At 42.1% G+C, this 17306-nt stretch overlaps 1 protein-coding gene across 5 annotated transcripts in view; it reads right to left on the bottom strand.

Moving 5' to 3' along the window:
- GNE (glucosamine (UDP-N-acetyl)-2-epimerase/N-acetylmannosamine kinase) overlaps positions 1–17306 on the bottom strand; it is a 71835-nt gene that overhangs the window by 32902 nt on the left and 21627 nt on the right. For all 5 annotated transcript variants that reach the window (XM_053299463.1, XM_053299464.1, XM_053299461.1 and 2 more), the window contains exon 2: positions 8400–8608. In XM_053299463.1, coding sequence (XP_053155438.1) covers positions 8400–8608 — 209 coding nt within the window. The remainder of the gene's footprint in view (positions 1–8399; positions 8609–17306) is intronic.

Genomic DNA, 17306 nt, shown 5'->3' with positions numbered 1-17306 from the left:
GCTGGTCTTGGATGGTAATAAAGATGATTGATTGATATATACCTGCCAGCCAGCACTGGGGCACAGATGTGCCACCTATCAGCATTTCCCAGCCTGTGAGCACTTCTCTGGCTGGCTGCCTTTCTTTTGCTTGGAAAGCCCCACAGTTGGCAAGGAAAGTGCTTACCAGCTGGGAGATGCCAATGGGTGGCATGTCCATGCCCGACTGCAGGCCACACACCCCAACATGCTATGGCCTGATGATGGTGCCTCAGGTGGCACCAGTGCCCAAATTAATCCTGCCAGCATTTCCCATGCTTTGAAATAGATGCATTAAACAAACCTCTCCCTGTAAGCAATTACATGGGGAAACAAACTTCAGATGACCAGTTTTCAGCCACATGTCTTCTGCCATGGCTGTACCAACAAGCGACTAGCCATTCCTGCCAACATTACTACAATTCCACTTTACTAGGCAAATACACAGCTGCACAGTTCTCAAGTGTTTAATATAACTAAAGATATAGAAATGGAACAAAACTGTGCCCAAATAAAAACACAGTGATCTGAAAGCAACAGGAAGACCCAAGGCCCCTGTTGTGCTGGCAGTAGTATAATATGACTTTATTGTTGATCCACAACAAAAAAAGGAAGAAACACAGTATTTAGCATTAGTGTTTAGTCCAAATCGAACTGCAAAAGAGAAAAGGGGTAAAAGGTAAGATTCATGGTAACAAGAGAAAAGTAAACATGTTTTCTTTCTAGCTACATGAGTAAAGTGATGAATTTTTATCTTTGTAACAAACTCCAGATTGCAGATTAGCTTCAGAGCACCACTTAGAGAGATTAGAATTTCAGCCCCTGCCTAGGGGTGTAACTATCAGTGTTCAAATATGTTCAAAGAATGTGAGTCAGCAGCCCCCTGGAGCCAGTGAAAATCCATAATCACCTGTCACCCCCCACCGCTGCCTCCTCCTGCCCCTGCCATCTTCTCCCTCCTCCTCAATCCTGCCCCTGCCACCGGCTCACAGGGAGAGGGAACAAGCAGTCCACCAAATGGTGGTATGCATGCCCGCCACCATTTCTGATTGATTTTGAATTGCATGCTGGTGGACTGTTCATTTTCACTCCGAAAGACCTGGTGGCAGGGGCAGGACTGAGGAGGTGGTGGCCACCAAATTTTGTGGGTGCCACTGTGTGTGTCAGGGCGGGGTGTGTGTGTTTCTGTTGGTGGTGGCAGCTGCCACCATCCTAAAACAAAATGTAAAAATAAATAAATCACGACACCATTTTTTTTTTGGAGGGGAGAAAGTTTATTTATTCAAACACAGGCCCCCTCCAAATGTGTTATGCCACTACCCCACCAAGCACTCTGAATAAACCCATCCCTTCTGTATTGTCACTAGGGATATGCACAAAATGCATTTTGCATTCCATTCGGAGCTCAGAATGGAACATAAAATGCATGGAACGTTACGTCAGGACAACCAGTCGAGGTGGAACACTCAATCTTGGAACATTCAAATTGTTCCAAGTCATTCTGAGCATCATCTTAAAATCCAGTATGGCATTCTTCTGGCCTCTGTGCATGTGTGGTAGCCATTTGTATAGTGGTACTGACCATACAAATGGCCACTGCGCAAATGGCCACTGTGCATGCACAGTGGCCAGAAGAGAGCCATTTTGGATTCAAAAGTGGCACTCAGAACAGTCGGAATGTTCCAACTTGGGTTGGGGGTCGCTCCGTTCTGAGCTCGGAACAGGCCCTTCATTTGAAGGATGTTCTATTCTGAGCTCGGAACACTCAAAATGGCCCATTTCAGGTTGGAACGTTCCAGCTATGGAACATTCTGTACATCCCTAATTGTCACTATGTGGATTCCACAGTCCAGGTACAACCTTAACCCGTTTTTCACAAAGGAGAATCAGTTCAGTTGAGACTCACTTTTAATCATGTAAGTCAAAACCCATTTCTGAGGGGGAAATCACAAATTTGAAGGCAAATCCCTAAATTCAGATTAGCCAGGCCACATCAAAGATGGGAGAAGCCTTCTTACTGGTCCCAGGACCTCCCCATCATTGGGGAAAGCAAGGAACCATCCCCCTCTTTGTTTCATATACATATCTGAGCCTGGTCTAAGAAAGTTGCCATCAGTTCTCATCCACCAAACTGGTGTCTAAAATGAGAAGATGTAAGGATTCATGCTCCTTAAGCCAAGATTCCCAGAACTCTAATTTAAATGCTAAAGTAAGGTAATGAATTAAGTAAGGTAAACTCAATATATTAGTGCTGTTTTCTAGTATGCTCTTTAATTCCTGTGTGTATTTCTTAAATCAGTTTAGTTCAGTTCAGTTTTATTTTGGTCTCTGACCAGCAATACAAAGTAGACAGATAAAACTTTAAACATTAATAACAATTCATCTTAAAGTCAGATTAGGTATGAGAGTCTGTCTGATTCTACTGGCCACCACACAAAATTTGGCTACATTATATGTAACTTCAGAGTCATGGTCAGCAAGAACAAACAAAAAACTCATCTGAACGGCCTGGAAAATTTCTTAGTAAAGGAACTATAAGAGCAATACGAGAATCTTGATAAGAAGTACAGTATAATAAAGATGAGCTACAGACTCAACTGCTCCATCTCCACATGGGCATACCCGTTCCTCATAAGGAATCCACTTAAACTTACCCTCCAGAACCACTGACGGGAGAGCATTAAAACGTTAATGGTGCCAACTAGAACATTCTTCTATACTTAGGCACCATTAACGTGCTAAGGTACTTAGCTGGTTTGGAGTTATATATTTGGCTCCCAAGGTAAAACTTAGATAGTTTTGGAGTGTGATGTCTAGGAGACTTTATTTGAGGGCTTACTTGGCACATTCATGGCCCCGAATTATCGGTAGCTCAGGAGAAAGTCCAAGCAAATATAATTTCTTCACTATTAGTAATTTCCATAGGGATTGAAAGCCATCCTTCAGTACCTAGGGTTCCAGACCTTTAGGGATTAAAATAAGATTTAATCATAAATTACATACCGCTAACCAGACTCTAGTTTCCACACTTGATACACTTGACTCTAAATGTAAAATCACATTAGGCACACAGCAAGGCACTTGAAATGTGCTTCACAGAAACTTGGTTTGGGCTGTTTCTAAGGCCACAAAATTGTAATAAGGTGATCTGGACACCATATAGGAGATGGGCTAACGCTTTAGCTTCATATAGTTTAATAGAAGCCAGGAGAAACTGTCTGCCTCAAGTACAAAAAGTAGCCATGATTGCCGAAATACTTCTTTGGGCATTAAACTCTTTATGCACATTTGAATTGCAGGTCTACCACTGCGATTTTGAGATTCTCCTTTTTGGCAGGGGGCAGATATGTTCCAGATGCCATTAAGGTCTTTCAAACTAAGGTATCTCGCAGCTTCTTTATGGCTCACAGATTTGCATATATTGTGACTGTTGTCCACTTGAAAGGATCCAGTCCAAATTTCTCAGGGCTATTTTTTCAACCCCCTGTTGTGTGTCAAATGTCAAGCTGCGATTGGAAGCAGGTTTGCTAAACTTGGATATATATACACACACACACACACACACACACACACACTGTTGTTGATGTTCACTTTTTGGGATTCTTGTATCTGGATTTGATCTGTGTGCTGATCTTTGATCGTAATAAACTGAATTGAACAACTGAACATTTAAATTGCCTTTTGCTTGGAAAACTACCCTTAAATATTTAAGAACGGTCAACTTGCTCAATTTTAAATCCATCAATACTCCTATTCAACTTCTTAGGGAACTTTGCAAACATCATAATTTTAATTTTTTTGTAATTAACCTGCAAGGAATCTGCCCTGCTATAGCATGCAAGAGCCCGCAATGCTCTTCTTAACCCAAGGGGGACAGGGATAAAATCACAGTATCACCCACATAAAAGGGCAGAGATATGTTAGATGCTAATTTTGGAGAGTGGTGATCTAAATTACCTAGTCTCTCCACCAAAGGATTTATGTAAAAATTGAACAAAAGTGGGGTAAAAATACAACCCTGCCATACACCTTTCTGAGTATATCTCTTCTGAAAGCTTCCATGTGTATTGCATCTAACTTGCAAGCAGGTGTTCTTATACAATTAACTCTTTTTCCACTTTCCCAATTTCCTTCCTTTGTGTGCAACTTTCATAAAACTCATATACAGTGGTCCCTCGACTTACGTAATTAATCCATTCCGAACGCACGTTCGGAGGTCGAAATTTTCGTAAGTCGAAGAGCGCATCCACGGAGTAGGGATGTGCACGGAACCGCGGAGCTGCGGTCCGGCACTGGGGTGGGGGGTTCCAAATAACGGCGGGGGGGGCTTTACTCACCCTCCCAAGAACGGCGCCGTATTTATGTGAGTAAGCGGGCGGCATGCCTCCCTGCCGCCCGCTTCATTCCCCCTCTCGGCGTTCCCTCCGTTCAAATTCTGAATCGGGCGGCAGGGTATCTCCCAGTCCCTGCCGCCCTCTTTAATGCCCCCGCTCGGCTGGCGGCCGCCCCATTCAAGCCTTCAAGACCCCTGCCAGGCCTGCCAGGCCGGCCCGGCCCGGCCCTTCCCTTCCCTTCCCTTCGCAAGGGGGACGAGCGGCAGAACTCCCTGCCTTCCCCCTTGCCGGCTGCGCTGCAAATGGCTTCTAAGAAGCCTTTTTCGCGCATGCGCGCAAAAGGCTTCTTAGAAGCCATTTGCAGCGCAGCCAGCAAGGGGGAAGGCAGGGAGTTCTGCCGCTCGTCCCCCTTGCGAAGGGAAGGGAAGGGAAGGGCCGGGCCGGCCTGGCAGGGGTCTTGAAGGCTTGAATGGGGCGGCCGCCAGCCGAGCGGGGGCATTAAAGAGGGCGGCAGGGACTGGGAGATACCCTGCCGCCCGATTCAGAATTTGAACGGAGGGAACGCCGAGAGGGGGAATGAAGCGGGCGGCAGGGAGGCATGCTGCCCGCTTACTCACATAAATACGGCATTGTTCTTGGGAGGGTGAGTAAAGCCCCCCCCCCCGTACTCCTGTGGAACCCCCCACCCGAACCAAAACCAGCCCGTGTCCGGACCGGTCTGGAGGCCTTTAGAATGGCCTCCGAACCGGTCCGTGCACATGACTACCACGGAGGTCCGGAAACATTCGTAAGTCGAGGAAACTGCATCTAAAAATTCGTAGGTCGAGTAAGCTGAATCTAAACCGGCAACTACTTCCGGTCTTTTTTGTCGCTCGTAACTCGAAAACATCGGATGTCGAGTAGTTCGTAGGTCGAGGGACCACTGTATTTAGAAGCGGCTTCAGTCTCGTTTAAGAGGTTCTGATGGTGGACTTGCAAAACTTTCCCCTACATGTTTACACATAGTAATCGCACAACTGTTTAGAAAATAGCTATAGAGGTAAGCTATCCTGTTTGTCTAGAATTGGGCTTTAGAGGCTCTGACTGTGCTGGGTCAGGTGTTCTCAAGCTGGGCAGTTCTAGGGTTTGTTTGGAGCCCTGTCTGGTTAGGGACTCTGGACCAGTCTTTACTTGGTGGCAACTTATCTGGCAGGAGCAAGGTGCTTCTGAAGTGGGATCACAGCATTTATCTATCAAGGGTGGATTGCAGAGAAAAGTAAGAAGCCTCCAGTTGGTCACAATACCCATTCTTAATTATTTCTGTCTTTTTGGTTGGAATTATGGACTGAAAGTCAGGAAAACACTTTTAACTTTATCTTTCCAGCTGGAAAGGCAAACACATTGGTTTGTACCCAATGCATGGCCAAAACTACTACTACTACTAGGCCATTTGCAATCTTTTAGATTAAAACCATGGCTGGGAAAGTACTCATAGATTAGATATTGATTTTGCCAATGCTTAACAGCTACCATGATTTCTTAGGATGATCGTGGATTTCCTGTTCAGTTCTCACACATTTCTACTGCATTATATTACTGGCTTAGTTTGCATGTGCCTTGTGGACCAATGGACATGCCAAGTTTTGCATTACTGCCCAATGCAAGCTGCCCAAAATTCATTAGTCTCCTGTTTAAAAGAAATGCTATTTAAAACAAAGTTCATCTTCCTTTAGCTAGCCATTTTATAAGTGCTGCAGACGCCCAAAATGTAAATGGTAATAAGATACAGCATGCTGACATTAAAATATTGCCAGAATAAGTAGTGCAGATAAACATAAAGGAACTAAGATGATATTCTTTACTGCAGAAGTGCCAACTTCATTCTCTCTTATAAAAAAGGGGTGGGGAATGGCGAGAGAAAGAGCAACCCTTACTCTATCAGGGTCATGCCTGCAGTCCTAGTTTACCAGGGTCTTATCTGCAGCACTATTCGAAGACACCTATTACTATTTTGTAATATAAATGTGAAGATTACAGTCCAAAGCCATCCAAACACCTTCAACCGGACTGTTCACGAAGATGCTCCCCGCACTTGCTCTTTTTTCAGTAAAGGGTCTCAGAGCATTTCCTCTAAAGCCCCAAAGAGGTTCTTGTTTCCTAAGGCAATGGGTTTCGTGGGACAGGAAGCATTCCAGGAAAAGGCAGGAACCTCTTCCCTGGGATGTCTCCTGCCACAAAAAAAGAGAAGCCAGCCGCTTAGACTAACTAGGCTGCTACTGGTCCACACTGCTGATGGGCAATGGTGTCACCATCCTCAATACAACAATCATCAGGATAAGCCTGGTCACAAGATAAATCTGTATAGGTTTGCCAAGCTCCCTCTCTGTGGGAAAAGTTTCCCATGTACCAATTCCAAAGACGTTAAAATCACACACATTGATACAGGGTATTGTTACATCAACATTAGGCCTCAGCCTTGTGAAGTTTATTATTAACAAGAATGTGCAGTTCAAATAGTCCACTGATTTCAGCAGCAATTGCAGTACATAGTGTTCTGCACAGTTGCCTGGGACTACAGAGGTGAGGAGAAGAGTGCTCTGACCCACTCAAGGACTAAGGACCATTGGGTGGTTGCATCACCTCCATCCCAACAAGAACACCAGCGGGAAGAATCTGCCTGATCCAACTAGATGTAAAGGTAAAATGTGCTGCTGAGTCGATGTCAACTCCTGGCGACCACAGAGCCCTGTGGTTGTCTTTGGTAGAATACAGGAGGGGTTTACCATTGCCTCCTCCCGCACAGTGTGAGATGATGCCTTCCAGCATCTTCCTATATCGCTGCTGCCCGAGATAGGTGTACTGGCGGGGATTAAAACTGGCAACCTCTGGCTTGCTAATCAAGTCATTTCCCCACTGCGCCATTAGGTGGCTGCAACTAGATGTACAGGCCTATTAATAAAGGTCATTGCAGCAGGTCCTGAAAAGACTACAATTCCCCAAAGCACTTGCACTTTTCTCAGGACTTGCAGAGGGGGGAAATACCCATCTCTTCCACATATCTCTTTGAAAGTTCAGAAGCTGCTCCCTCACCAATAGGAATAAAATAGAAGGTCTTAAAAGGTAAGGTCTCCATGGACTCCTCCCACCTGGTAAATACAGGGAGGGAGAGGAGGCAGAGGCTGAACTGGACCCAAAATTGTATCAGGCTGAAATTTGTGTATGACTTGGCCTCCAAAACTTTGCATAGCCCTAGTTACTATTCATTTCTCTCTCAAACACTTTATACAGTTTTAGCTTGGTTTCAGTAACAGTCCCAAATAAGCTGTTACACCTTCCAGTTCAAACAAACTTGCCAATTTAACGTATTTACCAGCATTGCCTGCAGTACTGATAAGACTAAATGTGTGTCTACTTCTAAGAAACCATGAACTGAATGTGTCAGTTATTGGTCAAGACCTATGCAATGTAAAAGCCTCTACACTGTGGCCTAAGGCAGTACTGGTAAAATTACCATAGGTTTAATTCTTAATATATTTTAATAGCAGAGTGCCGATTTCTGTCTTATACAATTATACTAACTAATCCAAGGGTTATTTGTAGAAGTTCAGTTATGCTTTGGTTTCAACGATACTGTCAAACACATACCTCAAGTAGTGTGGGAAATTATTCAACCTCTAACAACCCCAATTTTGAATGACAAACCAGTAAATGGCTTGAGAGCACCTGATGGTTTGCATTCTTGAAGCTAAGTAGGTTTGACATGGTAATACTTGGACAAGATGTCGACAGAAGACTTTTGTAAGCCACTCTTTGTCAAGGAACAGTAGGATACAAGTATAAAAATTAAACTAACTGAACACTTAAGTCCCAAGTAAACTCATGGGGCGTTAAGTGCATTTAACCTTTTGTGGACTGCACCCATTAATTCTGTAGTGACTGTATGGACAGTCCCAAGGATCAATATTTATTCTGGATTAATCAATCTGGAGTTTGAGCTTGAGAATGCCCTGTACCATCCCACTGCTTCCAAGTCAAATTTTTCAGAACAGTCAAAATCAGTCATCTTACCCATAGTCGTCAATCAGGTGGGAGCCCAGAACCACAACATCCAGCTCAAAGAACTGTGGCTCTGCTTTAATGCCAAACATGATTGGGGCCAATTTGGAGTAATCAGCCCGGTTGCAAGTAGCAACACAAACACGAAGTTTTCGGTTGTTCCCATTCTTCTCCATAACTTGCTTTTGTTTCTGCTTAGAAAGGTTCTTGAAGTATAGTTCCTGAAAATTGGAAAACAAGGTATTATTTATATAGTACCATCTGTGTGCATGGTGCTTTACAAAGATGAGAGTACAGGTCCCTGTCTATAAATCAACATAAGGGAATTGATAAACCTATACCTTTATACAATCTATAAACAAACATCTGGGAAACAGTGGAAGGGAAGAAAGTTGAGGTAGAGGTAAACAGAGGAAGAATATGCAAATATTTCAGTTACACAAACTTAGGCTGTTAACGGTAGGATATGCAGATCAGGACATTGTGCCAAAAACTTCATGGGAAAGATGCCTTTTGAGTAGGGATTTGAAAGAAGTAAAAAGAGGTGGCAGCTCAGAAACGTTCTGAGAAGCAGTTTCAGGCATCACTGAAAGTCTTCAGAGATCACTGAAAGTTTGGGAAACTTGCCATTGTATTTATTAACAAAGTTTTACAATATTTTTATTCCAGTGTTAGCCATAGTGGTTCTCAAAGCATTCCACAATAACAACATCAGATTTATAAGTGGATGGTATTGCCCTCACAACAACAGATCCCAAATACCAGGTGCTGTTAATAGCATCAAATCATATTATGATGCAGCTTCCAGCTCTGTTCCCTGAAAGGTGGTGACACCAAAAGAGGAGTATGGAGAGCATACAGTTACCTGTTCATTTTCTGGCTTTATTCAAGGTGCTAGTTCTTACCATTAAAGCTGTAAACTGCTTGGGACCAGAGTATCTCAAAGACTGCTTCCTTTTATACGTTCTCCCCCATATGTTATCTCCATTCAGCATCCAAAGTCCTGCTCCACATCCTCCCTCTGACTGAAGTGTCAACGATGGACATGCAAAACAGGGCTTTTTCAGCTGTGCCACCACCCCTCTGGAACACCCTTCTGATGGAAGCCTACCTAGCCTCATTGTTGTTTGTTTTCCACCACCTGCAAGAATGTGGCTTTGAGGTTGGCCATCAACTATGGCATTCCAAAGTGGCAGCCTTCTTCCACTCCAATTTTTAGTCTGGGAGAATGTATAATATCATGGCAAAGTTAGTGTCACATCTATATGGATTAACTTTCCTAGATAAGGAATTTACTTAGTGTCTCACTCTCATATGTAACGAGGTGCTATGACATCATCATCACTACTGCATAAAACAAACCTTGTTATCTCAGTTTATGTTATCTCAGTTTATTTATGGAAATAAACTTGTTATCTCAGTTTATTTATGGAAAATAGATTTCCTTAAGTTACGAAACATGTTCTTATGATTTCTGCTAACTTCTCTGTGAGAACTTGATTGGTATTAAAACCACCACCACCCCGCCGCACATTTTGCATATTAAAATGGAGAGAGAAAAGTAATCAAAACTTTTGAGTATCGTCCATGGATTAGATGGCTTTCCAAAAAGAGGGACATTATGGGCACTGGAATTCTAGACCACTTGGGCAGCTGGAATTGGACCTTTGGGCAAGGGCAGTTACTGGTAGCAGTGGGCTGGCAGACCTATTATCAGATGCCCCTCCAGCAGAGGAGCAATTGTCACATCCAGAACAGTAGGTGAGCCTAATCTAGTAAGTGAGCACAGAAGATGGAAGGAGTGCTGAAAAGTTGATTTGTTAAAAAGGGGACTCTTTAGCACAATCTCTTTGTTATGCCAAAGGAAAGAGGAGGCTTCCATTCAAACATCAACAGCCACTCAGAAATTGTCTTATGCAGAGGATATTAATGGGGAGGTTAAAACTGCAGATCAGCTTTCATGAGGAAGATAGCAGCAAATGTGCTCCATCTACTTTGGCTATTCCAAGATATTGTTACCTGTTTTTGAAGAAGGTTGTTTAAGAAAAAAAAAGGGATTACATTGGATTATATTTTGCCCCTGAAGAAGTCTTCAGCCAATACGCGTTGGGCTCAAATAAACCCGTTTACAGCACCGTGGGACTTGTCTGTTCATTTTGCACAAGTATACAAAGAAACAGAGAAGTGGTGAAGATGTGGGATTAAGAACTGATAATGGTAAAGGTGATCCCTTGCTGTAGTTGCATGGCATGTACATAGAAAAGACTATCTCCTTCTTTTATGATGAACCTGAAATCTGTCAACATGCTTTGTACACTTCTGTAGCATGAGATACTGGTGAGAAACTATTTGAGGCTGTACAACCTAGTGAGCATGCAATATTGCTTTAATACAAAAGATGCTCATGCATAAGGTATTTTATATCATGTGAAGTGTTGAACACTAATCCTAACTAAAGAGTCAGCACTCCGGAAAAGTTCCCAACTCATGCAACAGCATCACTTGCAAGGAAGGAAGCAAATGTCGACAACGTCCTCTCGCCCTGCAAAACACTCTGCATTGCCCAAAAATATGTCCCTGAAGACTGCAGGACCCTTAGAGACATATTTTTGGGTGACAAAACTTCTGAGAGAAGGGGAGGTTGTCGAAATCCCCCCTGCAAGCACTGCTGTGTTAGTTGAGAACTTATCTCACGCAGCACTGATGCTTCGTTAGTTAGGATATCAGCCAGAATGTATCCAATGTGCTGGAACATAAGAAAAAATCATGAGGAAACATCAACTCAAACATATTATATTGGACAGGTCAGCTGGATTTTATTCATTTCCTTCCAAAAGCTTGGTCACAAATAAAAGGTTGAGGAAGAGGAATATCACCAACCTCCTACCTACTTTCTGTTTGTGATCCTGTGGCTCCTATATCCAGAGACTTCATCAGTCTCTTATATGAACAGGGTTAATACTACAAATGTGCAACAGGGAATTCCCATATACATGTGAAGCACTTCCCTTCACAGAAGAGAGTGGAACACTCATGTGTACAAAAGGTCTGCAGCTGTGTCATATGAATTTTAAAATTAGGATTTTTAAAAACATCTATGTAACACATTTACAAGTTCCAAACCCCATTATCACTGCTGTTATGTGCGGTCCTGAAATATAATTTGGACTGCCATTGCTATCTCATAAACTGCCCAGAGACGTAAGTTTTGGGCGGTATAAAATATGTTAAATAAATAAAATAAATAAATATTAAAACAGTCAACTTACTTCCCAAAATTAAACATGCTATACCAGGAGACATTCTTATGTGAAATTGACTTTATTCAGTGTTTGTTTGCTTACAGGACACACATGAGAAAAGAGCCTTCATCAGTTTTCCCTCTATCAGGGATTCCCAGATATTGACTTCAACCCCCCATAATCCCCAAGCAAAAGCCATTGCAGTTGGGGATTCTGGGAGTCGTAGTCAACAACATCTGGGAATCTCTGTTAGAGGGAACACTGGTCTTCATCAGCCTTTCTAGACAAGGGAAGGACCCAAGGAAGGGCCACCTTCAGTCCTCCAAATTGATCCAGTTTTCAATGCAAGCCTCTAGCAATTATTTATTGCCTCAGTTATTATGCAAATGCATTTGCTCAACAATTACCTTAGGCCTTTCCAGATTACTAGAGCCAAACCACATTCAACACTTAAAAGTGTTGGTCCCAACAGACTTCGTTTTTCTGTAGACAACAGCAGCCGGATCACACACCCCTACCCTGATCAGGAGTATATTTAAAGCCTCCTTCCTCATGATCCTGATCTGGCTTTTGACTAAAGGACAAACTAAGCCCATCAGGGCCAATAAGGTTTTAGATGTCACATGTCTTCTGCCCCTTAGTCAATTTTGCAAAGGGTGCTTTAACAAATATGCAGGCTTGATTGACACGTTTGTATTCATACTAACTGGAACACAATGTATTTGTTTCCATTTTGTTTTGCTAAGCAGGGAGACAGCCATGCACTTGTAACAAACTACTGGGCTAACTGGAGTCCTTCTGCAGCTTCTTACTCAAAACAGCTCAAAATAAATACTTTCCAAGAAGCAGCATATCAATCAAGAGGAGGAGATCACTACACTCTATTTTGTTCTCAGCACAAGCCCATCTTTGTAACACACTTCTCTCTCTCTTTCTACATCAAAAGCTTTTTAAACAAAATATCTCAGGCAGCTGTTATAACAACAATGTAAACTACAATAGTCACTGTGCTAGTCCTGTTTAAGAAGCAAGAGCAACAGAACTCAGAACTCTGCATGTAACAATGCTTGGTGTGATAAAGCCACCCTTTTAAAGGGGCACATTTTTGTTTGCATGCCCCAGCATATATCTTGCTTGACATAATGCAGCTGGAGGTAACAACTTTGCAAAGTTATTATGACTTACCTACTGTTACATTTAACTAGCTTGCTTTAGAGAAGCACCAGCTAATTCTACATTTAAAGATCTCCTGGCCTTGAGTAAAAAACACAACAAGACTGACCTCCAATTATTTACTCCTTAATTACAAGCAGGGTGGATTGATTTAAATTAACAATTTAAATAACCAAGAAAAAGGTCAATTTAAATAACTGATTTTTTTTAAAACATCCATTATTCAGACACTTGCTAAATAGAAATGCATACTATTCGGTAGCTATAACCATTAAAACATATTGAGGCTATTCACATGAGTGAGCAAAACTGGGCTAAGGGAGCCCAGCCTGGTTTTGTTCGCTCGTGTGAACCACCAGGATCGCACCCAATCCTGGTGGCTACACTGTGGTAAACCTATCTATGTAGACTCCAGCTTAAATGATGTTAAGGGAGTGAGTGCTCCCTTACCCTCATTTTTTGATCATGTGTCTGCAGCAGCTGTTTGCAAATTTAAGTTTTACTTGTTTTGCTGTAAACCACCCAGAGACTTGCATTTTGGGTGGTATACAAATATGGGTGGTATACTACTACTACTACTACTACTACTACTAATAATAATAATAATAATAATATCATCCCCCAGTGAGGCACTACCTTGGCGTGGTTGTGGGGCTTGCGTGCTCTGAGGAAGGTGAGAGCTATGCCAGAGGTCCAACCATACTGGACAGGTCTCACCAGAGGAGCCAGACAAAGAGTGCCTCTCCCATCAACAATATGGTGAGACGTAACTTTAATAAATCTATAACGGATCGGTCGTCGCCCGGGTCAGCAAGGACTGTGCCAGGTGCTATAGTCCCTGGACATCTGGTGGCAAGTGGGCAACAGGACTCAGGATCTTCAGTTGAGCAACCAGGGCTGAAGATAGCAAAGTTACTGGAAGAAACGTCGCTTAACCGAAAAAAACATACGAAAAATGCCAACAAGGAAATAATGATCTGCTATTACAAGTCTAGTCCAACTAGAAGAGGTTATTTAAAAAGAATGTACCAAATTTGGAAAGAGAAGCATCCAGATACAGAAATAACAGAACAAAGGCTGGCAGACCAGAGAAGATTCATAATAAGAAATAAAGTATCCACAGGAGTTGAGCTGGAAGAACTGCAAAGAGCAACACAGGCTCAAAATATGGAAGAAGAATTACCACCAACTGAAGCAGTTGCTCAGGCACAGGTGGAGGTGGTGTTGGAAATCGAGGATACCACTGTTGCTGAACTGTTTCAAAATCAAAACCAGGCAACCTCCCCTTTGCCTTCACCTCAAAAACCCGAATGCCGTTTAACAGAACAGCAACAAGAACTAAAGCAAAAAATAACTGAGCATATGAACCAAACAACCACTAGGGTTCAACTTCCAGCTCTAAAAACAGTTGCCAAAAAACAACTTGCTCAGGTATTAAAAGATGTCAATGCTGCACTTGCAGAAATAACAACCAATAATTTGCAAGAAATAAACCAACTAATGTACAGTGCAGCAACAACAACAACACAGGAGCTCGGATATAAGATCAATGGACCTGTAAAAAAAGAAAGTAGTACATCACCTAAATGGAAGATTAGATTAGAAAATAAAATCGCCAGGCTTAGATCAGATGCTAGTAAATTGAAAGATATGAAAGACAAGAAGCTGAAGAATGAAAAGACCAAACATTATCTGATCCAAAAATACCACCTAGAGTCAAGGAAAATTAGAGAAGTCCTGGAAATAATCAAGCAGCAAATAACAGCAGTGTCAAAGAAGATTAGCAGATATGAAGCCAGAACTACACAACACAGGCAGAATCTCCAATTCCAGTCGAATCAGAGACGTTTCTACCAAAGCATAGAAGGAGAAACTGCAAGAAACAGAGAAACACCAAATAAAGAAGAAACAGTGCAATTCTGGGGGAAATTATGGGACAATCCAATAGATTATAATAAAAAAGCAGGCTGGATGAAAGAGGTCAAAAAATGTAACCAACAAATGCAAGATCTAATAATAACACCAGAATTAATAAGTGAAAGAGCAAAGAAAATTAAAAATTGGACTGCTCCAGGTGATGATGAACTGCATGGCTTTTGGCTTAAACACCTAACAAGCCTTCAGAACAAGCCCTGGTGGCGCAGTGGTAAAACTGCCGCCCTGTAACCAGAAGGTTACAAGTTCAATCCTGACCAGGGGCTCAAGGTTGACTCAGCCTTCCATCCTTCCGAGGTCGGTAAAATGAGTACCCAGAATGTTGGGGGGCAATATGCTAAATCATTGTAAACCACTTAGAGAGCTTCGGCTATAAAGCGGTATATAAATGTAAGTGCTATTGCTATAGCTATAAACAACTATCAAAACAGTTCAATCACATTTTGCAAGGAGGTGATATTGAACAATGGCTAACAACTGGGAAAACTCATCTCATCATGAAAGATCCAGCAAAAGGTACAGTTCCAAGTAATTATAGACCAATAACCTGCCTGCCAACCATGTTCAAATTATTAACTGGCATAATAGAAGAGGAAGTGATGCAACACTTATTAACTAACAAACAGCTTCCAGTTGAACAGAAAGCAAATTGACAGAACCCCAGAGGCACAAAAGACCAGCTGCTGATTGACAAAATGATTTTAGAAAATTGCAAGAGAAGAAAAACAAATCTAAGTGTTGCATGGATTGACTACAAGAAAGCCTTCGACTCATTGCCTCACACATGGATACTAAAATGTTTACAAACAACTGGTGTCAGAAAAAACATTCAGATATTTATAAAAAAAGCAATGAGCATGTGGAGTACACAGTTAAAAATCAATGGCGAGACAATTGGACAGGTTAGCATTAGAAGAGGTATTTTCCAAGGGGATGCACTATCCCCTCTGTTGTTTGTAACCGCCATGACCCCACTTTCACAAATACTAAACAAAACAGGCCTCGGATACCAAACATCTAAAACATCAAGTCAAATTAACCATCTGCTGTACATGGATGATCTGAAGTTGTATGGAAAGTCCCAGTCAGAAATTGAATCACTGCTAAACACCGTCCATATATTCAGTAGCGATATAGCAATGGAGTTTGGACTAGACAAGTGTGCTGCATTAATAATGAACAGAGGGAAAATAAGAAAAACAGAAGGAATAGAACTGCCCAATGGAAGCAAGATCAAGAACCTGGAAGAGAAAGGACCTTACAAATACCTGGGCATTCTCCAGGCGGATAACATTGCACACACTGAAGTTAAAAGAAAAATGGGAAGTGAATACATCAGGAGAGTTAGAAAAATCCTCAAGTCCAAACTCAATGGCGGGAACACCATATAAGCCATAAACACCTGGGCTATACCTGTTATCAGATACACTGCAGGAATAATAGACTGGACCCAGGCAGAGCTAGAGACACTAGATCGTAAGACCAGGAAAATCATGACCATCAATCATGCTCTGCACCCCCGCAGTGATGTCGATTGGCTCTACCTCCCTCGCAGCTCAGGTGGAAGAGGAATGCTGCAAGTCCATCAAACAGTAGAGGAGGAGAAAAGAGGCCTTGAAGAATATATCAAGGACAGTGAAGAAGATGCACTTCAAATGGTCAATAACGAGAAACTATTCAACACCAATGAAACAAAGCAAGCCTACAAGAAAGAACAAGTCAAGAACCGAGCAGAAAAATGGAAAAATAAGCCACTGCATGGTCAATATTTGCACAATATAAGTGGAAAGTCAGACATCACCAAGACCTGGCAATGGCTTAAGAATGGCAACTTGAAGAAAGAAACAGAGGGTTTAATACTGGCTGCACAAGAACAAATGCAATAAGAGCCAAAGTCGAAAAATCCACAGCAAACAGCAAGTGCCGCCTTTGTAAAGAAGCAGATGAAACAGTGGACCACCTAATCAGCTGTTGTAAAAAGATTGCACAGACTGACTACAAACAAAGGCATGACAAGGTAGCAGGGATGATACACTGGAACATCTGCAAAAAATACAAGCTACCTGTAGCCAAGAATTGGTGGGACCATAAAATTGAAAAAGTTGAAGAAAATGAAGATGTAAAAATATTATGGGACTTCCAACTACAAACAGACAAACATCTGCCACACAATACACCAGATATAACTGTAGTCAAGAAAAAAGAAAAACAAGTTAAAATAATCGACATAGCAATAGAAGGTGATCGCAGAATAGGAGAAAAGAAATAGAAAAAAATCACAAAATACAAAGATCTACAAATTGAAATTGAAAGGCTGTGGCAGAAATAGACCAAAATAATCCCAGTGGTAATTGGTGCCCTGGGTGCAGTTCCAAAAGACCTTGCAGAGCACCTCAACACCATAGGGGCCCCAGAAATCACCATCAGCCAATTACAAAAAGCAGCTTTACTGGGAACAGCCTATATTCTGCGACGATACCTATAACAGCAGCAACAACATTGACAATACAATTCTGGCATCCCAGGTCCTTGGGAAGGACTCGATGTCTGGATCAAACAAACCAGTCAA

Source organism: Hemicordylus capensis, chromosome 2 (genome assembly GCF_027244095.1).
Source record: "Hemicordylus capensis ecotype Gifberg chromosome 2, rHemCap1.1.pri, whole genome shotgun sequence".
NCBI classification, from domain to species: Eukaryota; Metazoa; Chordata; class Lepidosauria; order Squamata; family Cordylidae; genus Hemicordylus; species Hemicordylus capensis.
Note: the sequence above shows the minus strand (reverse complement) of the source record. Positions and strands in the feature narration are given on the sequence as shown.